The sequence below is a fragment of the Amblyraja radiata genome, chromosome 15, assembly GCF_010909765.2.
Source record: "Amblyraja radiata isolate CabotCenter1 chromosome 15, sAmbRad1.1.pri, whole genome shotgun sequence".
Classification (NCBI taxonomy): domain Eukaryota; kingdom Metazoa; phylum Chordata; class Chondrichthyes; order Rajiformes; family Rajidae; genus Amblyraja; species Amblyraja radiata.
The window spans coordinates 27,937,726-27,958,007 of record NC_045970.1 but is presented as its reverse complement, the minus strand read 5'-3'; the positions used below and the strand labels follow the sequence as shown (position 1 = coordinate 27,958,007).

General features: G+C 40.6%; 1 protein-coding gene across 10 annotated transcripts in view; it reads left to right on the top strand.

The window, feature by feature from the left end:
• The window catches only part of ablim1 (actin binding LIM protein 1), a 250,952-nt gene that overhangs the window by 190,006 nt on the left and 40,664 nt on the right, over positions 1–20,282 (top strand). For 9 of the 10 annotated variants that reach the window (XM_033033929.1, XM_033033933.1, XM_033033932.1 and 6 more), the window contains 4 exons: positions 7,876–7,944; positions 9,447–9,602; positions 14,028–14,063; positions 17,742–17,871. In XM_033033929.1, coding sequence (XP_032889820.1) covers positions 7,876–7,944; positions 9,447–9,602; positions 14,028–14,063; positions 17,742–17,871 — 391 coding nt within the window. The remainder of the gene's footprint in view (positions 1–7,875; positions 7,945–9,446; positions 9,603–14,027; positions 14,064–17,741; positions 17,872–20,282) is intronic. The other variant, XM_033033930.1, reaches the window with a different exon arrangement.

The window sequence follows — 20,282 nt, the reverse complement described above, 5'->3', positions numbered from 1 at the left end:
CGACCCATATCACTCCGTTCCCTTCATAACCATGTGCCTGTCAAAATGTTTTATAAATGCCACTATCATTATTGCCTCCAGCAGCAGGCTCCATGCACCAACCATTCTGTACTTAAACAAAAAACATGCTCTGCACATCTTTAAACTTTCCCCCTCTTGCCTTAAAGCTTTCCCCTCTAGTCTTTGACATTTCCATCCTGTTTCCTGATATCCACACTTTTATCTTCAGTAAAAGCTGTCTGCACAAAATGAGCAGGACTTCCCTCATGATGAGGGCGAGTTGTGAGTGACAGTACATGTTGCTACTCCTGTAGAAGTTTCTGAATCCTGTAATCTGGCTCCTGTAAAGTGTGTTGTGTACATTTATGATATTTACATCAAGAAAGAGTGAAATGCAATTTCTCGGTTGTTGACCCATCAAATTGAATAATAAAAGCAATGATGATCTTCCCTGTTAACATTGTTAACTTGAATGCTTCCTGTGATGTCGCATGAATTCAGGTCACCGATTCAACAAAGCAGTGAATTTTAATTTCCTCCTGTCATCCACTGTTACTAATGGAGAACTCTGCTACTTTATCCCACAGCAGAGTTGATGCAAGTACAGGAAGGTCAATTATTGTTCATGGAACCTAATCTTCATTAGTCACCAGCTATTCTTTTTGAACCAGTTTGTTGCATTTGATCCAGAAGTGATAAACAGTCACCTTCATCAACTATATCAATGGAGAGAAACCAAATAGTGTTAACTCAATCTACACTGACGTGCCTTTTGATGAAATTATTCTGCTTAGTATTTTGTGATGATATGCAGGGAATCCTTCCAATCCCTGCATATCCATGTGAACATCTGAAAGCATTTTAAATGGCACTATTGTAATTACCATCACCATCCAATGATTTCATCAAAAGGCACGTCAATGTAGACTGAGTTAACACAATTAATTTTCTCTCCATTGATGTAGTTAATTAAGGTGATTTTTGTAATACTTCCGGATCAAAAGCAGTTAATTGCTTCTAAAATAAATGCTGATGACTAACAAAGATTAGGTCACCTTAACAATAATCTACCTTTTTTTGGCTGGAAGTTATTCTAATTATTCAGAAGTATGTTAAAGCCGATTAAATATGATTTTTTTTTTTCTTCTGTGTTCTTCAAACAAATTTGGTTAACCATTGCACGATTTGATCTCGACCCGAAACGTCACCTACTCCTTTTCTCCATAGATGCTGCCTCACCCGCTGAGTTTCTCCAGCATTTTTTGTCTATGCACGATTTGATCTGGTAGTTCATATCCGGTGTAAATTTTATCATGGGCAATATATTCGGTTGTTAGCGGTTTGCTTCCAACTCCAGCCATTTTGGAATTGAAATTGATGAAGTCTTGGTGGTTTGGAGAAATGGATTTGATGAGTGAACTGATGTTGTCCATGTCATTCTCATTTTGTTTTTCTCTCAATTATTGAAGTTGCTTTCTATCTCATCTTCTTTCTTTGTTTAGCTCAAGAAACAATTTCAAAGACCACTCTTGAGAAAGGTTTGCTCCTGAGTGTTATTGATGTTCTACTGGCACCACTATTGCCTGATGCTTGTCCTGACTGATGTTGCTCCTTTCACAATACGTTTTGTATAAATCACCAATGTTAAACAGTGTTTGATGGGTGTTGCGGTGGGAATAGACTCGTGCACTGTAAGCAAACCTGGTCATATGGTATTGTTCCTGTTGCATTGACAAGTTCACTGGTCATTCTACTGATGGAAGAATGAGAGATCTCTTAAAACTTACAAAATTCTGACAGGGCTCGACAAGGTGGACTGAGGAGTCTAGTTGCAGTCTCACAAGAAAGGATGGGTCATGTATGATTTGGATGAGGAGAAATTTCTTCATGCGGAGGGTGGTGGACCTTTAGAAATCTCTACCCAGAGGGCTATGGAGGCTCAGTAATCGAGTTCCTCAAGAAGAAAGATTGATACATTTTGGAAGGTATTGAGGGATATGAAAATAGTGCCTTGAGCAAGGTCAGCAAAACATTGATGAATGGCAGAGAAGGCTTGAAGTTGCATTCTATCAGGTCACCTTTCTTTGTTTAGCTCATGAAACTATTTCAAAGACCACTATCGAGATGGCTCATTCCTGTTCCTATTCCTTGCAGTGGCTTCCTGCTTAATGTGTCCATAAATGCTTTCCTGTTTTAGTATTGGAGATACAGCATGGAACCAGACCCTTCGGCCAACCAATTCCGCGCCGACTAACAAATACCTGTACACTCGTTCCATCCTACACCCTAGGGATAATTTACAGAGGCCTACTAACCTACATATCTGTACGTCTTTGGAATGTGGGAGGATGCCAGAGCACCCGGAGAAAACCCACGCAGGTCACAGGGAGAACGTACAAACTCCATGAAGACTGCACCCATAGTCAGGATCGAACCTGGGTCTCTGGCACAGTAAGGCTGCAACTACAACTGTGCCAATATTGTATTCAAATTTTGGGTACATTTTGAATGTCGTTATTGGCCATCCTGTAAATAGGAAATACTCATATTTGGAACCAAATCACGATGAGCTCAAAGCCCTCTCCATAAAGATCTTATTTGAAACTGCTTTTCTCTCAAGAAGGGATTTGCACAGATCAACCCGATGAATAGGCTGATGCTTCACCAACTGGATGGCCCACCTTGTAAATCAAGGAGTAGTTTTAAGAAGTCATCCATTTGACCAACGTGGAACTCTTTGGACGATGCCAGAATTAAATAATTCCTAATCTTTGTTCAGGCCAAATAATAGACACAAAATGCTGGAATAATTCAGCGGGTCAGGCAGCATCTCTGGAGAAAAGGAATAGGTGACGTTTTGGGGCATAACCCATCGGAACCCTTCTTCAGACTGGAGAAAGGTTCCGACCCAAAAGGTAACCTATTCCCTTTCTTCAGAGATGCAGCCTGACCCGCTGAGTTACTCCAGTATTTTGGGCCCATCTTCGGTATAAACAAAGCATCTGCAGTTCCTTCCTGCACAAACTCCATGAGTTGCCAACTTCTTCTATTTGTCAACACCACCTGCTTTGCACAGTCCAGATGGCAAGGAATTAACTTGAATTCAAGGTTCAGGACCCAGGCGTTTAGCATGTATGAAGAAATTATTTGATTATTCAGGCTGGCATTTGGGGAGAAGGGAGCAAGAGACTGGAAATAATTATTTGCCAATACAAATAATTCTACGATAATGGCAAAAGCGAGACAGACAACCCCATCTGAAAAGGTTTGCTTGTTCACACTTTCTTGCGTCTCTGTGCAGGTCACGGCACTGAGCTAACAGGTTTTCATTGTCAGATCTGATTCTGTCACCAAGTCAAATCATTTGTTTCTATTAATTCATTTGTCTTGTTCGGTGATACTTACACTGTGTGTTGGAATGGCACAATCTCCCTAAACAAATTGCAAAACGGGTTCTTGAAGAAAAAAGAATGAATATCAGCGGGTTCTTTAGACTTTTAGAATTATTTATGTCAATATGCATCTCTATTCGCTGACACAATTTATTTTTAAGTGCAGTTATTTGAAAAATGCATCCTAATGCCTCAAAAAAATTCCAGTAAAATTGCAGCATCAATGTTTATTTAGATCCCCAGAGGATATTTTCAAACATGTTCACTTCCCTCGGGCAAAGTTCAGATGCTTTCACTTTACTGACAAAAGCTTAGAAGGCAAAGATTAGGTGCAGCCTTGTGGGAGTAGCTTGTACAGGCACTCCCCGTCTTACGTAAGTGCTATGTTCCGTCAACTCTTACGTATGTCAGAATTGAAGTAAATCGGAATCACCATTCCCATCCCCTGCCAGAAAGAACTCACTGAGAATATTAACTGTCTCAGCGGCGTCTGTCTGCGCTCGGGGCACTTTCTGCAGCACGTGGGCTTCTGGGTAAGCACCGCCACCATTGCCGGCTTGTTTCTGATGTAAATTTGAGTGCTCGTACAGTTTTGTGGAAATTACACCCTGCCTTGATTGCACTAGGGTCTGAGTACAAATTTGTTAATGCAAGTACGAGTTTACTTAAGTCACCTATTGCATTAGTCGGGGTGTGTTTGTACTGACTGTAATCCTTGAGCATCCTCTTTTCCTGGACAAACTGTTCTAACTACTCACTTTCTGAGATTTGATGCGAATCTACCCCAGCATCTGGAAGCTCCACTGTTTTGCAAACATTAGCAAGAAAGTGGTGGTTTGATGCTGAACTTTAAAGGAAGGACAGAATTTGGTCAATGATGTAAGTAAACCCTTGTGGCAGGGCCCATGGAACACTGGAACACTCAATTATATAAAGTATAGTTTTGTTTGAGTGAAAGACGGGTGATATGTGAAATAATTATTTGCCAATACAAATTATTTTATTTCAGATTTGCAACATCTGACACATTTTGGTTTTGATTAGTTACCTATAATTGGAGATTTCTCTCATTTCAATTGTTACCCACTTCTCTTTCTCCTACCCCCGACCCCACATTGCACATATATTTCCCCCTCAATTTCCCACTCTCCCGGTCACCCTGCTCCTTTCACCTCCCATCCCCCCCAAGTCCCACATTTCCTTTTTATCCTTCCCCCCCCCCTCAATCTTTCCTGTCCCCTTCCATCCAAAACTCCCCTTGCACATTTACAATCTGCTCCACCTGACACCCTGGTGTCTCTTTTTCACCTCCAGACGTTGTCACTTACTCCACCTATTTGCCAATCAAACTCTCTTCATCTCTACTCGCTTATTATTTATCAGGCTTTGCCGCACCCCACATCTCTTTTTCAGTCTTCTCCACCCAACTCCTACAAACGCAATTCTAGGCAGGCAGGCAGGCAGGCAGCAGCACTGGCGGGCTGGGAAGAAGGGATTGGGGACGGGAAAAGGGAAGGGGGGAATGTCATGTGCACAATGTCATTTTGGTAAATACATTTTAAGAATAGTACTACAGCCAGGAGAGCCACTGCCTCACAGCACCAGAGACCTGACCCCGAGTGCTCTCTGGATTAAGATTGCACATTCTCCCTGTGATTGAGTGGATTTCCTGCAGATTTGCTGCTCCGCTCCCACCTCTCAAAGATGTGTAGGTGGACAGTTTAATTGGACACTGTAAGGTGTCCCCCGTGTGAAGATAAGTGATGGAATCTGTGAAGAGTGAGTGAGAATGCGGAGAGAATAATAGAAACAGTATTAATGTAAGATTAGTGTAAATGGGTGCCAGATGTCAGTGGGAACTCATTGAGTTGAAGAGCCTTGTTTCCATGGTGTATATTTCTATGAATATATATAAAACCGAACAATTCCATCGCATTGTACTCAAAGTGCACATCATTGAAACTATAAATGCTTGAACAGCATTTTGTGCCTGCTTTCCACACTTATATGATTCGGTATAGTACTGTTATATTATGTACATGATTTAGAATTGATCAAATATTTAGTTATTGAAGAATGAAATGAATATATTAGACTTGACTCATAAACCAGTCATTATTCTTTATTCAAAGACACTGATCCCCATGTGAGTGAGACACGAACTCAGGGTTAATGACATTGTCACACAGAGTAAATTACAGTGCAATCTAAATTGGTGCCCAGGAAGCAGTTAACAGAGGGGGTATTATAAAATTAGGCGCAAGTACTCTGTAGCTATAACATCAGGAACTGCCCTTTGCTTTGTGTTTGGCTTTGACCTAAAATTGCAATTAAATAGGTATGTTTATGCTCGAGAGTGGGAAGCTTGTATTCAGTTCAGAGTGCGTCAGTGCAAGATGATGTTTCAATTTACATCAGTCGAGGCTATCAACAATCTTTTTCAATTGAACCTAATGTCGAAAATCTTAATAGTTGGCTTGAATTAAAATCATTGGCGTGTGGTTATCCTATGTAATGGTAGAAGTAAACAGTGAATTATTCTATTCCACAATTCCTGAAAAGGGTCACAGTGGTGCACAGTGGTAGATCTGCTGCCTCACACGCCAGAGAACCGGGTTCGATCCTGACCGCGGGTGCTGTCTATGCGGAGTTTGCATGGTCTCACTTTGATTGGTGCGTGTGTTTCCTCTGGGTTTTCCCACAATTGTAAATACATTGGGGTTTGTAGGTTAATTAGCATCTATAAACTGCATCTACAGTGCGTAGGGAGTGGATGAGAACGTGGGATGACGTAGAACTAGTGTGAACAGGTGACCGATGGTTGACATGGACTTGGTGGGTCAAAGGCCCTGTTTTGATGCTGATCCTATCTTTCAATCAATCAATCAGGGTCTGAAGAAGGGTCTCGACCCGAAACGGCACCTATTCCTTCGCTCCAGATGCTGCCTCACCCTCTGAGTTTCTCCAGCATTTTTGTCTACAATCAATCAATCAATCAATCAAAGTCAGTTTAGAAAAGTATGTTGCTTGGGATTTGATATGCCGATGTAGTAGTAGGGCATTGTGAATGCAGGTTTAGCTCTTGCTGCTATGGAAATGAACAGCAGGCAGCATCAATGCCTCTTTGGGTGGATGGAAAATAGAAGATACACTTATCCATCCCACATGCACCCACATTTTCCCCAGTCCCTGCTACAAAATAATACCTGCAACCACCAATGAACATTTGAACTGAACACCCCCTTTTTGTTTAAAGGTTTATAGTTTAGGGATACTGCATTGAAACAGGCCCTTTGGCCCACCGAGTCCTCGCCGAACAACGATCACCCATACACTTGTTCTATGTGATCCCAGTTTCAGATCCTACACACGAAGCACAATTTACAGAGGCCAATTAACCTACAAACATGCGTATTTTTGGATTGTGGGAGGAAACCAGAGCATTCAGAGAAAACCCACGCAGTCACTGGACTTCACACAGAGTGGTCCCCCCGAGGTCGGCATTGAACGTGGGTCTCTGGCGTTGTGAGACAGCCACTGCAGCCATTATACCCTAAGGAATGTGACTGTAAGGTGATGAAGAGAAGTGTCCTCGGCTCATGATTATCAGAAGCTACATTTCAGTTGACTTGTTGAATGACTGTCACACATAAGTTCAAAATGATCTCTGGTTTCTCAATTGAAATACCTTATTATGACAACTGACAGTTTATCATATTCTTGCAAGAAGACCGGCTCTTTTAAGTGGTCAAGCACATATACTCCCTTCATTTATGATGATGCTTGAAAGCGTACTTTTCTCGTCAGGAATTGGTTATTGACAATTTGTGTAATTCAGTTTAATGCCTTCTCTCTTCAGCTCTTAATATTCTCATTGACGTTCAATCCCCCTACATCATGGCAGCACAAAGGTGTTTTGTTCTGGTACTGTTGTGAGAAATACCTATTCTTCGTAATTGAAGTGGACTTGGTTCCTTAATAGTGTATTGCATATTGCAAAGTGTAACTTTCCTGTTGAAAATGATTGGTGGTTTCCTCATCACATCAAGGATATTTTGATATCAGTCTGCTTTTCCGTTCAGTCATGCTCACTGAATATCTGGTCTAAATTTCTATTACTTATGTGCTTCAGAGGATGGGGATGCAAGCCCTTGACCCTTCCTCCTCCTCGCTCTCTCCCACCCTGGCCCAACTGACATGATCGGCACACAGAACCATTGTCCGAGATTGAATGTATTTTACCCTTGCCAGCCAGCATTATATGAAATGGCAGCACATTCAATGCTATGAAGCCAAAAAGGAAAAGGATGTAAAAAAAAGGATCTTTTCGAGACTTGGACATTGGACATCTTGAACTTGCACCACATCTCTTTCCACTTTTGCTGTGAAATGTTCTTGGGAAGGGTTCTGCATCGATCATGTTGTCACAGAGTTCACTTCAAGAAGACTCATTCTATTTTTCTCTTCTCTTTTCTATTTACAGCCAACTCGATCTTCTTCTGAAAGTATTTCCTCCAGACCTGGCTCCAGTTCTCCCGGCCACACAATATACGTGAGTAACAGTGAGAGATCTCCTCATTCTTGAACGCAGAATATTTAGGGAAAATAAAAGCGTTTGGTGAAGGATTTTCCCCTGAGCTTCTACGTCTCATAATGCTCGATGCCCCAGATACGTTATACTGCAGGTGCTGCTAGAGCCTAGCGTGGTATTTAAAAAAATCTAACTACAGTTTATTTAACTTGCTGCTAAGACCAAGTTCTCCTCCATGCGTTGGTGGAAAGACCTTTTGATGGTCATGTGGTAGAATGCTGAGGCCGTCAGTCCGTTCCACTTCCAACAGTGCAAACCCTACCAAAGGTGCCAAACGATTTTGTGCAAATTCTGAGAAATCTCATGGTGTGTGAGTAGATGAAGTGCCTATGCTGGCAATCCTTTCCTCAAGAGGAATGGCTCCACCGATAGTTGGTGGGTGATCTTTACATTGAGTAGTCTGAACTCAACTAACAGCAGTAGTCCCAGTTTGACTTTGGTTTCATGGATTATCTTTTCCTTTGGTGCATTGGTTGAAGGTGCATGACTTTGTAGCATGGGTTTAATCCTGACCTGGAGTGCTATCTGTATGGAGTTTGCACATTCTCCCTGTGATTACAAGGGTTTCCTCTGTATGCTCCGGATTCCTCCCACATCCCAAAGATGTGCGGGTTTAGAGAGATTATGCAGGGAATGGAGATGCAAAAGTGGGATAACATGGAACTAGTGTGAACGGGTGATCGATGGTCGGTGTGGGCTCTGAGCTGAAAGGCCTGTTTCCACGCTGGGTCTTAAAAGTAAACTAAACTTGTACCCCACCCTTGCTATTCTGGATGTATCTGATGTAGCCTTTTGTGTGAAAAGCACACAACAAATTAGCGGCAAAATCCCCCTTGATCTGCAGTGCTTAATGTGTGCAAGAATATTAAGTTATCTTTATAAATCCAGTTGCATTGAAGCTGCCAATATATGAAAATATCATTGTCCTATCTGGGACACATTACAATAACACTGTCTTGACTCTTGACTCTTAAAACACAACCAAAGACCTTGTTTTCTCTGTTGCTTGTTCCATTTAGTTTTGTTTAGTTTTGAGATACAGTGTGGAAACAGGCCCTTCGGCCCACCGAGACCAAGCCAACCAGCAAGCCCAGTACACGAGCACTATCCCAAGGACTAGGGACAATTTACAATGTTTCCTGAAGCCAATTAACCTACAAACTTGTACGTCTTCGGAATGTGGGATGAAACTGGTGCTCCCTGGGAAAACCCACACGGTCACGAGGATAATGTACAACTTTGTACAGACAGCACCCATAGTCAGGATCAAACCCGGGTCCCTGGCGCTGTAAGGCAGCAACTCTACCGCTATGCCACCATGCCGCCCCATTTGAAATACTGGTCTTCATTTCTTTTTCTTTAGACATGATATTGTTATCTTGTAATTTCGCTTGAGATTAAGAAATTCGATTACATCAGATTGGTTAAGCTCTGAAATATTCTTCAATGTTTTCTTTTCCCAGGCAAAAGTGGACAATGAGATCCTTGACTATAAGGATCTGGCTGCGATCCCCAAAGTTAAGGCCATTTATGATATTGAACGTCCTGACCTGATCACATATGAGCCATATTTTGGTGCTACAATTGAAGATAGACATGAGCGTCATAGTATGGGAGAGGTACATTAATCTTACCCGTCCATTGTCTTGTCATTGTTCCGCTAGATATCCAGGGAGAAACTTTCATTTTTGATCCACTTGTAACAGCCAGTGGACAGATTGTTTGTCCCAATCCTCTCAATGATGTTTGTAGAAAATCCAAAGAGGTTTTGTGTTTGGAGATCCTATTAACTCAAGACGGAAACACAAACCAGTATCGGTGCTAGACATTTGGGAGGGTAGCAGTCTGGTGGAAGTGTAAAGAACACAAACTGAGCATTAAGAAATTGAGCTTGAATTAACCTTCATTTTGTAGAACTTCACATTCCAATTGAAAGTAATGTTTGCCAAATTAAAATTCCACCTTTGATCAGTTGCTTCTTATCATTTCTAAAATGATCAAATCATTTAGGTTTGGTTACAATTAGATATTATTATAATTTGTTTTAATAGTCCACAATAATGCAACATTTAGAAAATAAGCATAAAATTGAAAGAAGTTATAACATTCTTACTGTGAAAAACGCATGTACCATGAGCTGTGTAGTCATGGTGTGTCCTCTAAAACTTGTGGCCAAAATAACATCTAATTGTACTTGGATGCTTGAGATGGTGATCATTCCTAGGAGTGCTGTCAATAACTGTCACAGTCTGGTGGTTCATGATTTTGTATGTGAAAAGGAGAAAAGCCAAGTTAAATTAACCAAAATCCCTTCAGTGTCATCAGTGAGGAATATGGGCACATGTTTCAAAGAAACAATTTAACTAAATTTGTTATGAGCTTGAGCTTCTTACATTGTGTGAAATACACAGTACAAAAAAACCCCCCAGCAGCTTTGATATATTGTGGATGGGGAGACTACAATTTTTGAAGGTGCCACAAGAGCATTGTGCAGATTATCTCTGCTTACTATTTCTCTCAAAATGATAAATGAGTTGAAAGTAGAAATGCAGAGCCTAGTTGCCCGGGAAAGGATTGTAAATCTACTCTACTTGCGCTTGGCCACAGCCTTCCTCAGCCAACATTGTTATTTGGCCCCAAAATAACAACACCAAAGGGAGCTCTTGCTATTTGCCAATTGTGAGGCCAGGGTACATACAGTTATTTTTGGTCAGGCCGACCGTGATTTGGTTTTGCCTTGTGACAGGTATTACCTAATTGATGGTTGCACCCTACGAGTGTCTGCAGTCCTGAGCTCTGTGGCAGCATTACAGTGTAAGTGAGATGTTGTGACTGTATCTGGAGGATGGACAATTCTCCCTGAGAAGCAAACCCCCCTCCATTGGCAGGTGTTCAGTTTTAAGAGGAGTGTCAAAAAATATATATCTGTAGAGGAGATGAGGAAACTTTGATGCAGCACAATGACTTATGATGATGTGGAGTGCAGTGACTGAGCGGGTATTAAAAGCAAGTTTCTGAATTGCTTAAAACATTGATGGGGTTAATTACCTGAAAGAGGAAATAAATCGTAGGATCTAGAGGAAAGAGCAGCTTAGTAACATAAATTAAGAACTCTACAGCCCAATGGAACAATTGGCCTACTTCCATGATGTATGACTTCATATGGTTATGAAACCATGGGTCTGCAACATCACAGAAGGACCACGAATATAATTGGTTTCATAATATAATCTGAACATTGGTTATCCTTCTTTAAGAAAGGGGAAAAATAATTGCTCTGTCTTAGTTTACCACGTTAGTTACTGGTATAGATGATTAAAGCATACTGTGAATCGAAGCAAGGGTCTCCTACAACTGAGAAATTCCTCAAATTTGGATTGTTTTGTTACGATAAGTATGTGAAATGGTGAAGTGCTTGCGAACACGTTGTTATGAAATGGGTAAAAAGGAACTGTAGGTGCTGGTATAAACCAAAGATTGAGTAACTCAGCGGGTCAGGCAGTATCTCTGATGAAATAGAATGGGTGACGTTTCGGGTTGGGATCCTTCTTCAGACTGAAAGCAATGGGGAGGGAACTGGGAGTAGCAGTGAGAGAGGGTCTCCCAGAACTCCTGTCGGAGAGAGGAGGAGAACCATCAATGTATGCATACCTTGAGGAGATTTTGTAGTGGAGCAGACAAAATGTGCAGAAAGGAACTGTAGGTGCTGGTATATGAATTGGAATGCATTGACTGAAGGAATGTTGAATGCATATTCCACAAAGACATGATGGAGATGGGCAATCTGCAAAGGCCGCACCAGGTTCACTCCAGTAATAACTTGGTAAGATAAGCACGTGTTTACATAAATAGTAGGATAATGATGACATGGCAGGAGGTGAGATCACAGAACCAAATATACAGCACAAATTCTGTGGTCTCAGTAGCAGCAAGGATTGACTCCAAACACAGAAAGGCTCCAGGTGCAGAAACTGTACTTTAATTCATCTGGAAATCCAACTGGCTCCACAATCTACTGGAGCCCGAGACTAAAATAGAAAGGAGATAAAGACATCCCTGGAGAGCAATTTGATCATTGCTCTCCAGTAGAAATGTTGGTAGCTGTAAAATGACAATGGCACAGTTTAAATTCTTATTACTAAAGACAAAGTACACCCATTTGACGTGACTTTATTCATCAAAATACACAGCACAGTATCACTGAGTACTTGTGTAGTGCAGATGACAGAGTTGCATGAGAAAATAAGCGGGGGCAGAGAGTGTGCTGTAGTCATCCTGCCACTACGTAGCTTCATGATCAGCAGTTTCCCTTTTGTGCCTCAACATTATCCATATGGGAGCTGAAACACTAATAATTGGCAGATTAGACAACTGAGGGGCCCTTCTAGTCAGTTTTGTCTCAATGTTGTTCAACATCAAATGTCCAGCTGCAGCAAGATTTATTAAATTGCATTCAGAACTGGGAACATTGGCTGCTCTTTATTTTGTCTCACTTGAGCTAAAACCAACTGTAACACTACTGCTAGAATGAGATCATCTAACTCAATTCAGATTCAACCAGTGAACTTTAGGTGGCTCACTATTGCAGCGTGCAATGATGCTTGCAACATTGGATCAATGAATTAGATTCTTAATGCACCATATGCTTGGAGGGGATTGAGGTGAAATGCAGATAATTGTGAGCTGAGGGAGTCAAGCCTGCCTGCCATTATATTCCCTGTCATATCATTTACTGGCACCTTCCCTCTTGTATGATGTGGCAAAGGTCATTTTATATCGTGAAACTCCTGAAGTAATTCATGTTTGCTTGCAAATCCTGGCAAGTTGCCAATGAGCAGTCATATGTTATGCCTCATGTTGATTTGAGTGCAATTAAAGTATATGGAATACTGCATTGATGCTTTGGTTAACGTGGCAATCCAATGCTACTACATTCTAAACCACCAAAACAAAAGTATGCATACTAATTTGAGATTTGCCACAAAAAGGGCATCATTGATCAGATATGAGTGTAGATCTGTGATGGAGTGATTGCTTGGTCAGAATCAAGTTATTTTGGAACTGTGCTTTCATGTTGAAATTATCTGGCCTATTTTTATATTAAAATCCATAATTGTGAAAGTACACATCACTTTATATTATGTGGAAAATGTCTTGTCTCTTTTGTTCATTCATTGATGTGGCTGACAAAGACAGCATTACTAGGCCTAGCTTTGAAACCCAGTTAGGATTCATTTTACAACCCAGTTAGGATTCAACCACATCACGGTGGGTCTAGAATCACATGTTCTGGTGAGGATAACAAATGAACCAGCTGTGCATTTGATGGCAATGTAGTAATTTTATGGACACCGTTGTTGAAGCTAGGATTCTATATTTATTTCAGTATCCAAACTTAAATTCATCAGCCGCTGTGTAGGATTTAAACCTGCTTCACAAGTGTACTATTTCAGGCCCCTACCACAGTTCTTTGGACCTTGTTCCATCTTGCTTTCTTCAATGATATTACAAAGAGAGAGAAGCTACATGTACCTTAGGCTTTTTGTTTAACTTAATAGTGGCCTGTTACTCAAGGTGAGCTATCCGTTAGTCCAGACAAGGAAAAAGACATGATTCTAATCAAGTGCACTGGATAATTTCTAAATAATGTATTTTGCTGAGATCCCCTTTGCTAAATTGAAATAGTCAAAGAAGGAACACAATCGCATTGAGCACGTTTGGAAATTCTATATGTATAAATAATAATAATTAATATCAGCATTAACAATATGTGTGTGTCAGCTCGAGCTTTATTGATTTAATTTGTTCATGTTTTCCTGATTTGCATCTGTTTCATTATGGCATATATGGAAATATTTTGTTTAATGTAACATGATCTTTTTTTTAAATCATGAAATGTGTTTGTCTGAGTCCATATGCCCCAGAAATAAACCGAAAGGTTTACGGTGATTCGTTTTCTCAGACTTATTCAATTTACATCTGATGTTTCCCAGAAAAATGGATTTACATGTTTTTTTTTTCCTTTTTTAAAAAATATCTGACAGTCGCCAAGGACACTTTCCCCCACACCTTCAGCTGAGGTCAGTATATCCCTTCATATTCACCTCTCAGCCTTCTCTCTGCAATCATCTTTTGCTTCCTGCCATAGTATATTCTTCAATGCATAGGTAGAACTGTGAATGAAGGAACTGCAGATGCTAGTTTACACCCGAGATAGACACAAAATGCTGAGCGGTTCTGGCAGCATCTCTGGAGAAAAGGAACAGGTGACGTTTTGTTGAAAGACATTCCAGTCTGAAGAAGGCTCTCGACCCGAAACGTCACCTATTCCATTTCTCCAGAGATACTGTCTGACCCGCTGAGTTACTCCAGCATTTTGTGCCTATCTTCGGTAGAATCATGAAATTTGGTTTAACAATACTCATGGGATACTGAAGCAAAGCACATCACAGTGGAGCCCAATGTAACCATCACTCACTTACCATCTTCTAGCAGAGATGGACAGAACTCTGTCAATGCTAGAAATCTCAAATGAAAATATTAATAGCTAGAAATGTATAGCAGTATCTAAACGAGAAATATCATGCTGATCTTTTAGGTGGAAGGGCTTCATTGAATAGATTAGACTGATTGCAATCCAATTTTTGTTTGACTCAGCCTCTTGTTTCTCAAATCAAACATGCAGTCTACTGTTGTCTTAATTAAGATGACTCTAATGAGGCAGTCATCAAAATGGCCATAGATAGTATTCTCACTGTGTTCTGGTATATTCTGTCTCTGTAACAGTGTGGACAATATCACCTACATAGACCAGTACAGCACAGGACAAGGCCCTTCGGCCCACAATAACTGTGCAGAACATGATGCCGAGATAAACTAATTTGATCTGCCTCTATGAGATCCACATCCCACTATTCCCTGCGTTTCCATATGCCTATCTAAAAGCCCCTTAAATTATTTTCCTGCGAAAAGAAAGTTTTCTGTTGGTAATTGCTTTCTGGCAGAGAGAGATTAAACGTTTCTGTTTATTATTGGTGACTGGACCTTAATTTAAACAGAAATCCATGGAAGGATTGATCCATCAAACAAATACATGTAAACGGCATAGTTCACATTAATTGGAACTTGCTGTTGATTTACACAGGTGCTTGCCCTTATATTTTCCCTGTTGAGAAATACAAGGGGCTAGATATGGGATTGCTATTGGTGGTCTGTCACTCCAGTATTTACCTGGTCTCTATCACTCATACAGACAGCATCCATTGTCAGGTTCGAACTTGGGTCTCTGGCAGCGTAACGCTGGCATCTCTACCGCAACGCCGCTGTGTCGCCCTGCACTGAACCATTGAGAACATCAGGCCACTGAGATGTTTTAGGAGTGATGTGTCGCTTGCTAAAGCTGATTGCAGTGTTGCTACATTTGAGATGTAGGAGTTACACAAGGACTATGCTGTGTCACCCTGTGCCACTGTTGTTTGATGCTTCTGAAATGTCTCCAGGATTACTTCTAACACAGGGGTCCTGCCTGTTATTTCAAAGACTTGGATACTTGATAAATGATGTTCACACCTAAATTATGGAAATGAATGATGGATGCTCAGTTGCCTATCTGTGTCTATCAATCATACTGACCTACTGGTGATATGACTATAAATACTGGCTAGGCTGTATTATATTCACTTATGACTTTCATTAAGAGAACTATCCTTTTACAAGTGAAAAAATGACCCCTATTCCCAAGGGTTTTTCCACTGTCTTATAGATACTATGTTGGTTTTACCTAATGCTCTTGTGCTGAAAAATGTTAAAGAAGACCCAAGAATGCCAGTTCAACTATCCTCCTAAATCCTCTTCTAAATCTATCACACCTCCTTACCGACTTCTCTTCCTGTGTTCAGATCCTGTCTGGTGTCGATCTTCCTGTCTTGTGATTCTCTATGTGATCCAAATGATTTTGCTGTCCTTGTGCCTTTTCTTTCAGTTAGAGTAAGAAGCTGAGTTAGCTTTGACTAACGTAACTTTTTTTTAAACTTGGTATCCTTTGCTTGACCAGCAAGGAGTACACAGTAACTGCTATGCAGTTTTCTTGTTCTTTTTAGTGAAAAGAAGTAATAATGATTTCTGACAAAGTTGGAACAAAAGTTGTGTTTCTTCGAGCTTTCTGGCTTTACATGATGTTGACCAAAAACTCAGCTCCTGAAAAATCAAGCTTGTTAAAGGACTGCTGAGGGGCTGCTGCTTACACAGTCTTAACCAAGCCAATTTTAATCAAGCATTCTGATGTGGAAGCACAACATTTCCACTGAGGTCAAAAGTGTACTTTCAGCACCATCTTAAAGCAGTTTTGTTCAATGTGATTGTCAGTCGACTTAAAATGCCGCAAAAGGATCTGACTGAAGGCTTAATCAAACTAAAAACCCAACAACATTTACTGCAGCATCGCTCAGCAGGCTCTTTGTTTCATCAGAGGACCTCCATGAGGCACAGCTGGAAGGACTAATTAAGCAATGTTGTCTACCATGTTAGGCGTTTGAATCTCAGCTGGCAACAAGGCCAGGATCCTGTGGTAAAACAGTTGAGTGATGAGCTGAAACTAATTTGCTTGACACCCTTTCCACCGCCCCCCTCCCAAAATGAAAATTGTAATTTGTTGCACATTTCAAATACAGCACAAGCCTGAAGTTTCCAAAAGATTGTCAAGACCAAAGAAAGGAGTTTGCCAAAGGAAGTGGCCAAAGTTGGATAGAAATTAGAACCGATAAATAATAGTTCACTTTCCACAGGATTGTAAAGTTTGCTTGTTTCTTTTTACCCGTTGCACTTATCAATTGAGCTTTTTTTAATATTTGCCAATGCACATATTAACAAAACCACTGGATTGTAATCTTTGTCTTTTTATACCTCTTGCACATAATCTGTGCATTTATTTTTTTTTTAAATTAATGCCCATGTTAACGAAACCAACAATTACTAAAAAATGATTAGAGCTTATATTTAGACTGAAAATAACACAGTGTAAATACACTGTGCAACCACATTGGATATAGGTTTGCAGACACTTAATATCCTTTAGCTCATACTGAACACAATACGATGGACTGAAAGGACTGAGTAGTTTTGAGGGCGCAATCTAGAAAACACCGCTATTTGACATTATCCACATCCCGTTATTCAGTCTTGCAATCAGAAAGCATGGAAAAGGACCTTTGAGTCTGCATTAACAATATTTTTTTTGTTATCCCCATATTCACAGTCTACAATGAACACAGATATTTAATATTTTATTGGACTGCCAATGACCTTCAGAATAAATTATTTACTGCATATTTTAAATCTTCCAGTAACAGATGATATTAAACAGAGGAATTATTTTATTTAGTCTCTTTTTCAAGAGAAGCTGTTAATTTGAAATTGAGGTCCTTCCTACTTTATAGAGAATCATTCTAGTTTATAGAGTAGAGTGTATTGTGTAGTTGATTAATGCTTTACTGTCAATCATTAACTTTAACAACATAGACTGATATGATTCTAAGACTCTATGTCGTTAAAGTTGGATGATCCCTTTAGATGGACTCAGCTGTGATGCTTTCAGCTTTAATTATTGATACATTTGTACCATTCTGGTCTCATTGTATGTTCACTTTACAGTCAAACTCTTTCTCAGCTTTCTCACTGAGATGGCTCACTTTAAAACATAATACGGTAAGGCTCTCTTCGTTGTCTGAGCTGAGGATGTAACACATGGAAATATATTTCAGGGATACCACGACGCTCGTGATCGAATGGTGCATAGGTCCTCCAGCCAGGGCTCCATCAGCTCCCCTGTCTACAGCCGGCAATGCTACACACCCACTGTTGCCCGGAGTCCACAGCACTTTCACAGGCCTGGTAAGTGAAGAATTCCAATCGCACAACCCTCACAACAGCTGGGCAATTCATCTTACAGAACCATATCACGAAAGCAGTCATAATAATGGTCAATTAATTTCACATAACTGGTCATGATGAGATTTTTTTTTGCAGTTTGAGTGATACTCTATTTTTCAGCTGTGTACGGGTTTCATTTTAAGAGTAGCATCATGGCAGAGTGTATGGTGATGGAAGATGTTTATATGTGAGTTATGTGGCTCACCTTTAACAGTCTCCCAGTCACAAGAGTTTGGGGTTCTTTTACCACTCCAGAGACCAAAGCTGACCTTCCTGCACAATAGATAAACACAGAGTGCTGGAGCGATTCAGTGGATCAGGCAGCATCTGTGGAGGAAAAGAATGGGTTATGTTTCAGGTCAGAGGAAGGGTCCCAACCCAAAACGTCACCCATCCTTTTTCTTCAGAGATGCTGCCTGATCCAGCACTTTTTGTGCCTTTCTTTGCTATGAACCATAGCTGGAATTAGTTGTTTCTACTTCCTGCACAATAGTTTAGCACTATTGGACAAAATGTGTTTTAGTTGAATCGTTAAGCCCAATCTATCATCTGAGGTATTTTTTTTTTTTTAAGTCCCATTCTCTATATTGAGGGAAAGCAATTATCCTTCATATCGACAGTCACTATTTATAGAGGCTGGCAGGTGCACTTGGCAACTTCATCTCAAAAGCGCTTCGAGAAATTCCAATAGGTGTGTCAAAGGCACTATGTAAATGCAAACTCTATTTTTCAAATTCACACATCTTATTTTTCACATTGGATACTAGGAACTGCATATGCTGGTTTACACAGAAAGATACAAAGTGCTGGAGTAACTCAGCAGGTCAGGCAGCATCTCTGGCGAATATGGATAGGTGATGTTTCAAGTCGGGACCCTTCTTTAAGAATCTATCCATATTCTCCAGTGATGTTGCCTGACCCACTGAGTTATTCCAGCACTGTGTCTTTTATTTTTAGTGGTGTTGTTTCCATTTTTATGCCCTTCTGAAATGTTTTCCAGTATTCTCCATGTTGGAAGCTTGCTTGTTATTTATTTACATAGATCACAATTATGTAAGAGTTGCGTGATGTTTAATTATTTGGAGCTCTAGTGGGCATCGTCACATTCATTCCTTTCAGGCCGGAGCTCCTGACCCTTGTATAATTTATCATTAAATGCCCTGAACTCTAAAAGCTTCTTTAGAGATGTAAAAAGGAAAAGATTAGTGAAGACAAATGTGGGTCCCTTATAATTCAATTCAATTCAATTCAATTCAACTTTAATGTCATTGCACAAATACTAAGTATGGGTACAACGAAATGCAGTTTTGCGTCAGTCCGTAGTAGTAGTGCATATAGAAATTTAAAAAAAAGAAGATACAGAATAATCAAAAATACAGAATAATTAAACAATGGGGACGGAGGGACCGGAGAAATCTATCCGCGGGACTCCGAGTTCAGCAATGTGATGGTATAATTGTAGAAGCTGTTCCTCATCCTACTGGTACGAGACCTGAGGCTCCTGTACCGCCTCCCTGATAGGAGGAGGGCAAACAGCCCATGGTTGGGGTGGGAGGGGTCTGTAATCAGAGACAGGTGAATTTATAATGGGAAACAAAGAAATGGCAGAACAGTTAAATGAGTACTTTGGTTCTGTCTTCACTAAGGAAGACACAAACAATCTCCCAGAAATACCAGGGGATCGAGGATCTAGTGGGAGGGAGGAACTAAAGGGAATCCACATTAGTCAGGAAATTATGTTAGGTAAACTGTTGGGACTGAAGGCAGATAAATCTCCAGGGCCTGATGGTCTGCATCCCAGAGTACTCAAGGAGGTGGCCCTATGAAAATTGTGGATGCATTGGTGATCATTTTCCAATGTTCTCTTGACTCTGGATCAGTTCCTGTGGACTGCAGGGTAGCCAATGTAACCCCACTTTAACAAAAAAAAGGAGGGAGAGAGAAAACGGGCAATTATAGACCAGTTAGCCTTACATCAGTAGTGGGGAAGATGCTCGAGTCGATTGTTAACGATGTTATAGCAGTGCATTTGGAACGCAGTGACAGGATCGGTCAAAGTCAGCATGGATTTATAAAGGGGAAATCATGCTCCACTAATCTTCTGGAATTTTTTGAGAATGTAACAAGTAGAATGGCTAAGGGAGAGCCAGTGGATGTGGTGTATCTGGACTTTCAAAAAGGCTTTTACAAGATCCCACACAAGAGATCAGTGTGTAAAAATGGAGCACGTGGTATTGGGGGTAGGGTATTGACATCGATAGAGAACTGGTTGGCAAACAGGAAGCAAGGAGTAGGAATTAACGTGTTCTTTTCAGAATGGCAGGCAGTGACTAGTGGGATGCCTCAAGGCTCGGTGCTGGGACCCCAGTTAT